General features: G+C 35.4%; 1 protein-coding gene across 1 annotated transcript in view; it reads right to left on the bottom strand.

The window, feature by feature from the left end:
- LOC121421302 (fibrillin-2-like) overlaps positions 1-9,013 on the bottom strand; it is a 75,046-nt gene extending 66,033 nt beyond the window's left edge. The window contains exons 1-3 of the mRNA XM_041615978.1: positions 8,873-9,013; positions 5,057-5,233; positions 1,610-1,786 (exon numbers count right to left, since the gene is read on the bottom strand). Of these exons, the coding sequence (XP_041471912.1) occupies positions 1,610-1,786; positions 5,057-5,192 (313 nt within the window). The 5' untranslated portion in view covers positions 5,193-5,233; positions 8,873-9,013. The remainder of the gene's footprint in view (positions 1-1,609; positions 1,787-5,056; positions 5,234-8,872) is intronic.
- Positions 9,014-12,735: the final 3,722 nt, after the last annotated feature.

Below are 12,735 nucleotides of genomic sequence, written 5' to 3'. Positions count from 1 at the left end.
ACAGACTTCTACCAAATGGCTTTAGATAGGCAAAGAGTTGCCCTATAATTATGCTGCCCTTCAAAATGACATCTTTGTGCCCTTAATTCAAATCCGAAATAGTCTTCGTTCGAATACGTCTTATTCATCTTAGTCTCATATTTTCAGGGTTTGTTTATGGTATCATCCCTCATTATCCAATTATTTTTTTCGCATTACCTTAAGAAATACCGCTCTCTATTGTAAAGCTGGAAGATACACTGTTACAAAAAATAAAAGAAGTTCCTGCAGCAGAGTCTCGAGAACACCTGTAATCTTACCGAATTGCGTAATCTTACAGGAAATTGGTATTTGATGTATGGAATCTTACAAATTTCCTTGAATAAAACACCGTTTTCCCCTTTTTAAACAGACCTGTTCTGTTAAATTGCAGAAATATTCCTGTTTTATGAATCTACAGAATGATTATTACGCAATTCAGTAAGATTACAGGTGTTCTCGAGACTCTGCTGCAGGAACTTCTTTTATTTTTTTCTAAAAAGTCCATTAATTGTTTTCATTCAGTTTTGTGTCATATCAGTGTTTGCTAATGGCATCATTTCTTATAATTCACCAGTTTTTTTACGCACCAGTTACGTTTACCTTTGGAAATAGCGCCCCCTATAGCAAAGTCAGATGGCCATTACTTCCTTGTTTTCATTCATTTCGCTCTGATATTACAATGTTTCTTTATAATATCATCTCTCCTAGTTCACCAGTTTTGTATGTATCAGTGACCATTGCCTTCAGAAATAGCGCCCTCTAATGAAAAGTCAGAAAATAGTATAATGGCCATAACTTCCTTGTTTTCATTCATTTTGGTCTCATATTTTCAGGGTTTGTTTATGGTATCATCCCTCATTATCCAATTATTTTTTTCGCATTACCTTAAGAAATACCGCTCTCTATTGTAAAGTTGGAAGATACACTGATACAAAAAATAAAAGAAGTTCCTGCAGCAGAGTCTCGAGAACACCTGTAATCTTACCGAATTGCGTAATCTTACAGGAAATTGGTATTTGATGTATGGAATCTTACAAATTTCCTTGAATAAAACACCGTTTTCCCCTTTTTAAACAGACCTGTTCTGTTAAATTGCAGAAATATTCCTGTTTTATGAATCTACAGAATGATTATTACGCAATTCGGTAAGATTACAGGTGTTCTCGAGACTCTGCTGCAGGAACTTCTTTTATTTTTTTCTAACAGTGTAGTGAAATGGCCATAACTTTCTTGTTCTTATTCATTTATGGTATCAAATTTTCAGGGTTTGCTATAAGGTATCATACCTCGTAAGGCCTAATGTTTTTTACTCAATAGTGACCATTACCTAAAGAAATATCGCTCTTTATTGCAAAGTCAGAATATAGTAAAATGGCCCAAACTCCCTTGTTTTTATTCATCTTAGTGTCATATATAATACGCGCTAAATAATCCCCGAACAATATTTAACGGTGAATATCATTTACCACAAGAAAGGATCACCAGTTGCTCTTAACTTGCGAACGGCTTTATGAAACGGCCTCCGGATGTGTGTAATTATTCGATTGTGCGTATTATTTGTATGCATTCAAGAATGGCAGGATCTTACCGAAACATGTAGGAGGTGAAGGGGAGAAACTCCCATTAACACAAGTGAGTTCTGTCGTAGAAATGCCCGACCCAGAAGTGTAGCCAGAGTCACATTCTACGATGACAGTAGCATCGTGGTCGACGGTAACATTCATTGTCTGATTTGATTTCGGTACCGCTTCAAGATCACAATTTTCTGCATGGATAGAAAAAGGAGGAAAATTTGGGTGGAAATGTGAAATTTAGCTGGACGATGCAGGCTTTTGTACATGAAGAGGGGTTTGGAGATCATTCGCGCAATGTCAATTGTTTTCTTTCTCTCTCATAATATTAAACTACGAAATTAAGACGTCACAAATAACAAGTTCAACATAATTGTTCCATTAGACCGAAAATCTGGCCGTATAAGATTCAAAGATTTTATTAACTCTATCGATCCCCTCTCGGGGTAATTAGAGTACAAACATATTAACAATACATAAATGCAAAAACGTAAGTGATTACAACAACATAAGGGATTAAAAAAACATACGTGCTAGTATAATTTCCTTAACCCCGTACTATAGGTGGGGCTAAATGGCAATTTAGTCCCACCTATAGTACGGGGTTAAGCTTAGCCCACTTTCTTTTTACACAGCATTTTTGCAAAGTGGGCTAACCTTATTTGGCCCTGCAAAAAAAAGCAGGGTTATCCCACCAATTGCGGTGCTATAAGAGCAATAGTACGGGGTTAAGATCGCATGTGTAAAACGAAAGTGGGCTTAGCTTAACCCCGTACTATAGGTGGGGCTAAATGGCAATTTGGCCCCACCTATAGTACGGGGTAAAGGAAATTGTAGCGTGTGTAAAAAGTGTACGAGTGAAGTACTTGTACTACGAATGATCGACAAAAACCACTAGTCCGGGGTTAGCGAGTTTCGTGTGTGAAAAGAAAGCATTCCTTATCCGGGGTTAGCAATAACAATTTGGCATGTGTGAAAAGGAAAAAAAAATAGTACGGGGTTAAGGATAGTACGGGATTAGCGATAGTCCGGGGTTAAGAAAATCCTGTGTAAAAAGGGCATTTGAGTAAAAACATCAAAAAGTCTAACTTTAGCAGTGTGTGAAATCCATGTAGCGCTACATCCATTCCCCAGTGCTATCCATTCACTCCCTAGTCCTGCGCCTAATTAACAAAATTGTAATAAGTGTGATTTTGATGGAGATTGTATGTCTCCTTGTAAATGGAAAAGACTTTCAAAATTATAAATGAGTGCTTGGATTACCAGTATCCGATCATGCGATACTTAATATGGTTCATTATTATTGTAGTTCATTTCCGATTATTTAGTATATTTATGTTCCTGTCCAAAATTATACAAAAAGAAACTCCTTATGCCTTTTCCAAATTGGATGTATTTATTCATCTAGTCATTCTATGCTTGTTTATGATATTAGAATATTGAATTTAACGGTTGAACTACAAACTTGAAAAGGTATTTATTGCTTCTCATGTTACTGTAACCGTGTTATTTAATTCAATTACAAGTAAATGAGTTTAATATCTTAAACAGGCAACAAACAAGTGACAATGAACATGTTTTCATCGATCTACAAGTTGGTTTAATTTTCTTACCATTGCATGTAGGAAGTTCAGAAGATAGGGTACCATTAAGACAATGTACGCTAGGAGAGGACAAACCAGTTGAGTATCCAGTGTTACATGTTACAGTGAAAACACCATGCCGAACGCTACTAACCCATGCATAATCTGAAAAAGGTACTGGATCAATGTTGCAATTTGCTGCATAAAGTGGGGAAAATGGTAGAAGAATTTCAGATGAAACATAAGAGCAATTACATTCATTTTATTTAGTTATTTTCTCTTTAAGGATATTCATAGAAAAGAATAATTAGGAAAATTAAGTCCAAACTTTGAATCTAGATAAAACGGTTACACTTCGTAATTCCGAAGGTTCTTTATTCCGAAGATTCGTAAATCCAAAACACGTAAATTGCCTATAGCTCGATGTTTGTTAATCCGAAAACGTAAAAGGGTTCGTTAATCCGAACATTTGTGGCGTTATTCCGAAGGTTCGATAATCCGTAAACGAACCTTCGGAATTACGAACCTCACTTGTTTTCGGACTAACGAACCTTCGCAATTACGAACCTCATTTCGTTTTCGGACTTAAGAACCTTCGGAAATACGAACCTTCGGAATAACGAAGTTTCGGAATTACGAATGTATGAGGATAAAACACGCGTTATTGGTCATTGTTAAATATTATCTGTTACCATGCAAGGCGACAAAGAATATTAAGAGCTTGATGCTTTGACAATTTGTCAGGAAAAAAATCAAGTTAGATGGATATATTTTGATTATTTGTAAGATTTAATTCTATTTTAATCTTAACCCTTAAAAGACTGGGGGCTGATTCAGCCCCCCCCCCTCAACATTTTTCGCGATAAATCCGCCGCGCAAAATTTTCTGACCGCGTCGCTCACTGACCTTTTACCTTTAAGTATCGCGCAACTTTTGATACCAAAATTGTGATCCCTGCGTACGCGGTTCCGAAATTACGCAACATTTCGTAAGTGCATGCAGACCCAAAATTACTCAAAAACGTGAATTTGTGTACAAATCCAATGCAACTAGTGTTTTAAGCCAACATTCATAAATGTATCAATATTTTTCCTTTACTGCTTAAATAAATTAATTTGATCTTTTTTATGGTCAAAATAAATTCCCTGACTATTTCCATTGAAAAAACAATAAAAAATAAAAAGTCGGAAAACAAAGAAACACATAAGAAATTTAGAAAACAATAGAATACATAAGAAAATAAATGCGATGTTGAAATTTTTTTTAAATAAATTTTATCAGATGCCTATCTAGAGTATGTGAAACAAAAATTAGCATTTCAGGGACATTATTTTATTAATTAGAGCAAACTAGTGATTTTACGCATAAATTAGCATAATTAATGAGACATTAGTTTTTTTCTTTGCAGAATTTGACGTTATAGTTTTGTAAATAATGTCATGGGTAACGGGTGTTCTCGAAACTCTGCTGCAGGAACTTCTTTTATTTTTTTCTAACAGTGTAGTGAAATGGCCATAACTTTCTTGTTCTTATTCATTTATGGTATCAAATTTTCAGGGTTTGCTATAAGGTATCATACCTCGTAAGGCCTAATGTTTTTTACGCAATAGTGACCATTACCTAAAGAAATATCGCTCTTTATTGCAAAGTCAGAGTATAGTAAAATGGCCCAAACTCCCTTGTTTTTATTCATCTTAGTGTCATATATAATACGCGCTAAATAATCCCCGAACAATATTTAACGGTGAATATCATTTACCACAAGAAAGGATCACCAGTTGCTCTTAACTTGCGAACGGCTTTATGAAACGGCCTCCGGATGTGTGTAATTATTCGATTGTGCGTATTATTTGTATGCATTCAAGAATGGCAGGATCTTACCGAAACATGTAGGAGGTGAAGGGGAGAAACTCCCATTAACACAAGTGAGTTCTGTCGTAGAAATGCCCGACCCAGAAGTGTAGCCAGAGTCACATTCTACGATGACAGTAGCATCGTGGTCGACGGTAACATTCATTGTCTGATTTGATTTCGGTACCGCTTCAAGATCACAATTTTCTGCATGGATAGAAAAAGGAGGAAAATTTGGGTGGAAATGTGAAATTTAGCTGGACGATGCAGGCTTTTGTACATGAAGAGGGGTTTGGAGATCATTCGCGCAATGTCAATTGTTTTCTTTCTCTCTCATAATATTAAACTACGAAATTAAGACGTCACAAATAACAAGTTCAACATAATTGTTCCATTAGACCGAAAATCTGGCCGTATAAGATTCAAAGATTTTATTAACTCTATCGATCCCCTCTCGGGGTAATTAGAGTACAAACATATTAACAATACATAAATGCAAAAACGTAAGTGATATACAACAACATAAGGGATTAAAAAAACATACGTGCTAGTATAATTTCCTTAACCCCGTACTATAGGTGGGGCTAAATGGCAATTTAGTCCCACCTATAGTACGGGGTTAAGCTTAGCCCACTTTCTTTTTACACAGCATTTTTGCAAAGTGGGCTAACCTTATTTGGCCCTGCAAAAAAAGCAGGGTTATCCCACCAATTGCGGTGCTATAAGAGCAATAGTACGGGGTTAAGATCGCATGTGTAAAACGAAAGTGGGCTTAGCTTAACCCCGTACTATAGGTGGGGCTAAATGGCAATTTGGCCCCACCTATAGTACGGGGTAAAGGAAATTGTAGCGTGTGTAAAAAGTGTACGAGTGAAGTACTTGTACTACGAATGATCGACAAAAACCACTAGTCCGGGGTTAGCGAGTTTCGTGTGTGAAAAGAAAGCATTCCTTATCCGGGGTTAGCAATAACAATTTGGCATGTGTGAAAAGGAAAAAAAAAATAGTACGGGGTTAAGGATAGTACGGGATTAGCGATAGTCCGGGGTTAAGAAAATCCTGTGTAAAAAGGGCATTTGAGTAAAAACATCAAAAAGTCTAACTTTAGCAGTGTGTGAAATCCATGTAGCGCTACATCCATTCCCCAGTGCTATCCATTCACTCCCTAGTCCTGCGCCTAATTAACAAAATTGTAATAAGTGTGATTTTGATGGAGATTGTATGTCTCCTTGTAAATGGAAAAGACTTTCAAAATTATAAATGAGTGCTTGGATTACCAGTATCCGATCATGCGATACTTAATATGGTTCATTATTATTGTAGTTCATTTCCGATTATTTAGTATATTTATGTTCCTGTCCAAAATTATACAAAAAGAAACTCCTTATGCCTTTTCCAAATTGGATGTATTTATTCATCTAGTCATTCTATGCTTGTTTATGATATTAGAATATTGAATTTAACGGTTGAACTACAAACTTGAAAAGGTATTTATTGCTTCTCATGTTACTGTAACCGTGTTATTTAATTCAATTACAAGTAAATGAGTTTAATATCTTAAACAGGCAACAAACAAGTGACAATGAACATGTTTTCATCGATCTACAAGTTGGTTTAATTTTCTTACCATTGCATGTAGGAAGTTCAGAAGATAGGGTACCATTAAGACAATGTACGCTAGGAGAGGACAAACCAGTTGAGTATCCAGTGTTACATGTTACAGTGAAAACACCATGCCGAACGCTACTAACCCATGCATAATCTGAAAAAGGTACTGGATCAATGTTGCAATTTGCTGCATAAAGTGGGGAAAATGGTAGAAGAATTTCAGATGAAACATAAGAGCAATTACATTCATTTTATTTAGTTATTTTCTCTTTAAGGATATTCATAGAAAAGAATAATTAGGAAAATTAAGTCCAAACTTTGAATCTAGATAAAACGGTTACACTTCGTAATTCCGAAGGTTCTTTATTCCGAAGATTCGTAAATCCAAAACACGTAAATTGCCTATAGCTCGATGTTTGTTAATCCGAAAACGTAAAAGGGTTCGTTAATCCGAACATTTGTGGCGTTATTCCGAAGGTTCGATAATCCGTAAACGAACCTTCGGAATTACGAACCTCACTTGTTTTCGGACTAACGAACCTTCGCAATTACGAACCTCATTTCGTTTTCGGACTTAAGAACCTTCGGAAATACGAACCTTCGGAATAACGAAGTTTCGGAATTACGAATGTATGAGGATAAAACACGCGTTATTGGTCATTGTTAAATATTATCTGTTACCATGCAAGGCGACAAAGAATATTAAGAGCTTGATGCTTTGACAATTTGTCAGGAAAAAAATCAAGTTAGATGGATATATTTTGATTATTTGTAAGATTTAATTCTATTTTAATCTTAACCCTAAAAAGACTGGGGGCTGATTCAGCCCCCCCCCCCCTCAACATTTTTCGCGATAAATCCGCCGCGCAAAATTTTCTGACCGCGTCGCTCACTGACCTTTTACCTTTAAGTATCGCGCAACTTTTGATACCAAAATTGTGATCCCTGCGTACGCGGTTCCGAAATTACGCAACATTTCGTAAGTGCATGCAGACCCAAAATTACTCAAAAACGTGAATTTGTGTACAAATCCAATGCAACTAGTGTTTTAAGCCAACATTCATAAATGTATCAATATTTTTCCTTTTACTGCTTAAATAAATTAATTTGATCTTTTTTATGGTCAAAATAAATTCCCTGACTATTTCCATTGAAAAAACAATAAAAAATAAAAAGTCGGAAAACAAAGAAACACATAAGAAATTTAGAAAACAATAGAATACATAAGAAAATAAATGCGATGTTGAAATTTTTTAAAAATAAATTTTATCAGATGCCTATCTAGAGTATGTGAAACAAAAATTAGCATTTCAGGGACATTATTTTATTAATTAGAGCAAACTAGTGATTTTACGCATAAATTAGCATAATTAATGAGACATTAGTTTTTTTCTTTGCAGAATTTGACGTTATAGTTTTGTAAATAATGTCATGGGTAACGCGTGTGCCAATTTTAGTCGCGATCGCGCGATCGACGGCCGAGATCATAAGGTGGGCCCCCCCGCTTTCTTAGGCGTCGAAATAGCCCAGTCTATTTAGGATTAAAGGACAAATCCAGCCCAACAAAAACTTGATTTGAATAAAAAGACAAAAAATCGTCAAGAATCGTCACTGAAAATTTCAAAATCGGATGTAAAATAAGAAAGTTATGGCATTTTAAAGTTTCGCTTTATCTCACAAAACAGTTATATCCACATCTCAGTCGGTGTGCAAATGAGGAACTGATGACATCACTCACTCACTATTACTTTTGTATTTTATTATATGAAATATGAAATATTTTTATCTTCTCGTCATCGTCATGTAAAATGAAGTTTCATTCCTCCTGAACACGTGGAATTCCATTATTTTAACATTTTCAGCGTCAGGCAAGGAGGTCCTAATCGTCAAATTCGTAAAAATTGAAATATTGTATATTTCACACAATAAGGAACAAAATAAATAGTACGTGAGTGACATCATTGACTCTCTCATTTGGATGTAACTTGCTCATTCATATAACTATTTTGTTAAAAATAAGCGAAAATTTGAAATGTCATAACTTTCTTATTTTACATCCGATTTTGATGAAATTTTCAGCATTGTGCTTGTCTGATTTTTCCCAATTGATCCAAATCAATATCTTTTTCTGAGATGGACTTGACTTTTAATATAACTAATGCATGCAATATGGCATCTCCTAAACACAAATAGGAATATATTTCAAAGTGAAGTAGGTAGTTAGTAATAGTTTCTTACCATAACATATAGGAAGAGCAGAATGTAGAGTACCATTATCACATATTAGGAAAGGCGGGCCGGGCACACCTGTCGAGTATCCAGTGTTACATGTTACATCGAATTCACCATGCTCAACGGTACCACCCGATTCATAATCTGAAAAGGGTACTGGATCAATGTTGCAATTTGCTGCATAAAGTGGGAAAAATATATATTTTTAATCATCTTATTAAGACTTCACTCATTACTGTAGCACCTGCCTATTAAAGAAAAGTCTCTCTACATTATTAAACAGGCTTACTTCCCATTCAACCATTCTGGATTGAACAGCGTGTTCATTTTGTGGATTTTTCAATATGTGTTTCTAAATTGCGAGTGTTCAAAGGGTGTGCACGTTATCCATGCTAAATATTATTCTCACCATTCAAACTGAAAATTTGATTTCAGACTGTGATCTACAATGTGAACATATTCCGAGATAAACTTCTTTATTCTTTGATCTATTTTACCACCCTTTTGAATGTCATTTCGTTCTTGCAATATACTGGTGTGGAAAGTAAAATAGGTGAGGACCAAACAAAAGAATGTCAATTGAAATAATCTGACAAGAGCCCTGGAAATGGCTAACAAAATTCAGGTTAATTTCCGAAAAGGTTTTCACTCCGAGCTCTCATTTTTGTTTACTTAGTACATGTAAGTATACACAACAATCGAAAGTATGTCCCTCCCCTTAAACAAACATCCATAATTTCCGATCCAATGCAAGCTTCTAATATATGTTTACATGAGCATATAGGTAATCTACAAGCTACCCTCTGAGTAAATGTTATGGACGAATGTTATGTCATGCTTCAGTGAGCACCGCCAGAAGGCAAAACTGTCACTTTTCAAAAGTCACAGGCCAAAATCAAAATTTGGATTCTACTTTATGGGAACGAGTTCCACATTTTCATCATGTGAAATAGTCAGGAGGCTTGTAAAAGGTACTTTCTAAAATACGATACAATGTTTTTTTCTAAATTTTACGGTTGAATAGACACAAGTTAAAATTTGCTATTTTTTTCATTTTTTTACACATTTCTATTGATAAAAATTATCGAATATGGCAATTATTTTTGGGAAGAGCATCTTCAACAATATTCATCGTTTCACGGATCAATGTACAATATTAATGAAAGCAAAAAATAAGAATTTGTATTGTTTCATTTTGGTAACTGAAATGACGTTTTCTCAACTTTTCTGTTATGTTCATGGGTGACACCCCGCTAGACCGAGGGTCCGCGAGACCGAAGGTCTGCAAGACCGACTTTTTCCCCCTTCATCGGTTGCCGCGGTCGAGTTGTTCAAGGGGCCTCGTTGCAGCGGCGTAACAGGTGCCTGTTATCAAAGGGGGGGGGGGGCAGAGCCAAATATTTCCGAGTAAGTGTACAAATGTGTGAAGTTATACATGTACTACAGCTTTGGTAACTCTTTTATTCTTTTTATTAATATTGTGTGAAAGAAATGGATGAAGAGAACAATGGTAGGCGTAGCTTAAATCAAGGTTTCCCAGAGCTATCTACCCTTTTGGAAAAATTGGGGATGCCGAAAAAAATGTCTCTGCCGGGAATCGAACCCGGGCCCCAAGCTTTGACCGCCGGTGCCTTAACCACTAGACAACAGAGACGGGTTAGTGGCTAGGGTGACCCCGATCCGATTGACCGTCAGATAGACAGATTTTCGACACCATACCAATTATAATTTTCTTTGTCGGGTGAAGATGGGTTATATATATATTATATATATATATATATATATATATATATCTGACTCATGAGAAAGAGACACATCTTACCAACAAATTATAATGCGAGCACGAAGAGCGAGCTTAAAATTGTTCGTATACTGACTTGAAAACATGAAAAGGGAACCTGTTTACGAGTTTTTATATTAACGAGGAGGATACATATCTCACTACGCAGATAATGCGAGTGCCGAGAGCGAGCTGAAATTTCTTTATATTCTGACCTGAAAGCTTGATATTCCAAGCATTTTGTTAACAATGATTATGATGGGTAACAAAAAGAACAATTGACGCAAGCGAGCGAGCTGACATTTTTTTCGATCTGAAATAAAGTTGACAGTTTAATGGACGTTTTTAATAAAGAACAAGATGTATGTCCAACCAAATATTATTGCAAATCGAAGCGGGAGTTTTTTTAGGTTTACCTGAAAACGGGACATTCTATTCACCTATTTAATCATGAAAAGTATGGGTTTATTCCTAAAGAAGTGATGCGAGCGCGAAACGCGAGCTGAAATTTTTTACATTCAACTCTGAATAACGGACATTTTGAGCACAATTTTGAATAAAGAACGAGTTGTGCATCTCAATTTCGCTTGCCGATTTCTGTCAAGCATTACAATCTTATTTTATTTTTACACATCCGGAATTATTGGGGGGGGGGGGGGGTGTTGCACCCACAAATGTAATAACACTTTACCCACAAATGTAATAACACTTTACCCACAAATGTAATAATTTTTGATCGCCCACAAATATAACTAGAATTTTAATTCGTCTTACGGACGAATTAGGTGATCTGTCTGTGAATCTCATGATCACGATCACGATCTATTTTTTTAATCATGATCATCATTTCTATGCAGATCAATATGATATCATCACAATAAACCTAGTTTTATCAATGAAAGGACCTGTTAAATACTGTTGAAAGACATTGAAATAAAAGGTTGTATAAATCTTGTTTATCTAAAGAATGTCAATTCCAATTTAGCAAGTAATACCACGAAATAGTGACCATAGTGTTGACGAAAGCAAGATTCTAGAATCCAGTTTTGAAAAAATTTAAACCAGTATGCATTGACCAGTATTTAGTTGCTTCATGAGCAGTAATGACTAAATGACATTTAATTTCTTACATGACGATACGTAGATTTCATTGCAAGATATTATACAAGCATGCCTTACATAGCAGGTTGGAGCAATTGCATAGACCAGGTGAATAGAATAGCAAAGCAATGAACACTGACGGAGGCATTTGTTGCATTTCTTTCTGGAATGCAGCGTTAGCAGTGTTCTTATTACAATACATAGCCAACTCTGAAATACCAGTTGCTAGTACACGCATTGTTGTTTTTTTTGCATGTATTGAATCGCACAATCTAAAAGAATAATCAAGACATCAAGGTTGTTACTAATATCTCATCAAATATAAAACAATCATGTCACTTTAGTACCAATGAACTTTTTCTTATCATTTGCAGAATGAACCCCAAACTGGCTTATAGGGGTTACACGCAAAATGAGACAAAATTTAATTAAAAAAAATAATAGATGCTGATGGGTTTCGATCCAGGGACCCTCGCATTAGAAGGCAGATGCACTAACCATCAGACCATAGTAACTGCCATACACTTACAAGGAAACGATAAAATATAACCTCAAATTGAATTTTTAAGGTGAAAGTTTTATCATAAATTATACTTCTATACATAGTTAATATTTATGATGATCTCCTGCTCAAAATGATAGAAAGGTAACATAATTTGGAAGAATATATAATTAACTACAATATGTCGAAAACCAGGCGAAAAACGACCAATGATTACGGAGTTATAGTCATATTTGTAAAATTATTAAAACGTCATGAAACAAAAATTGAAAATTTTAGTTTTGACACCAATTTGAAGACGTTATGATAAAATGTATTGTCAAATGTGACATGAAATCACATCTACAAGTCCTACTCTATCCGAATATAAAAGAAAATTTGGGGGTCAACGGACTATCTGAAGAGTTATATAGAATTTTGTAAAAGCATGTTTTTGCACATTTTTGGCCTATTGTGAACGCGCGCTTGCGCGCGTAATTCAAACTT

This window comes from Lytechinus variegatus, chromosome 9 (assembly GCF_018143015.1).
Source record: "Lytechinus variegatus isolate NC3 chromosome 9, Lvar_3.0, whole genome shotgun sequence".
NCBI classification, from domain to species: domain Eukaryota; kingdom Metazoa; phylum Echinodermata; class Echinoidea; order Temnopleuroida; family Toxopneustidae; genus Lytechinus; species Lytechinus variegatus.
This window is presented reverse-complemented; position numbering and strand designations above follow the sequence as displayed.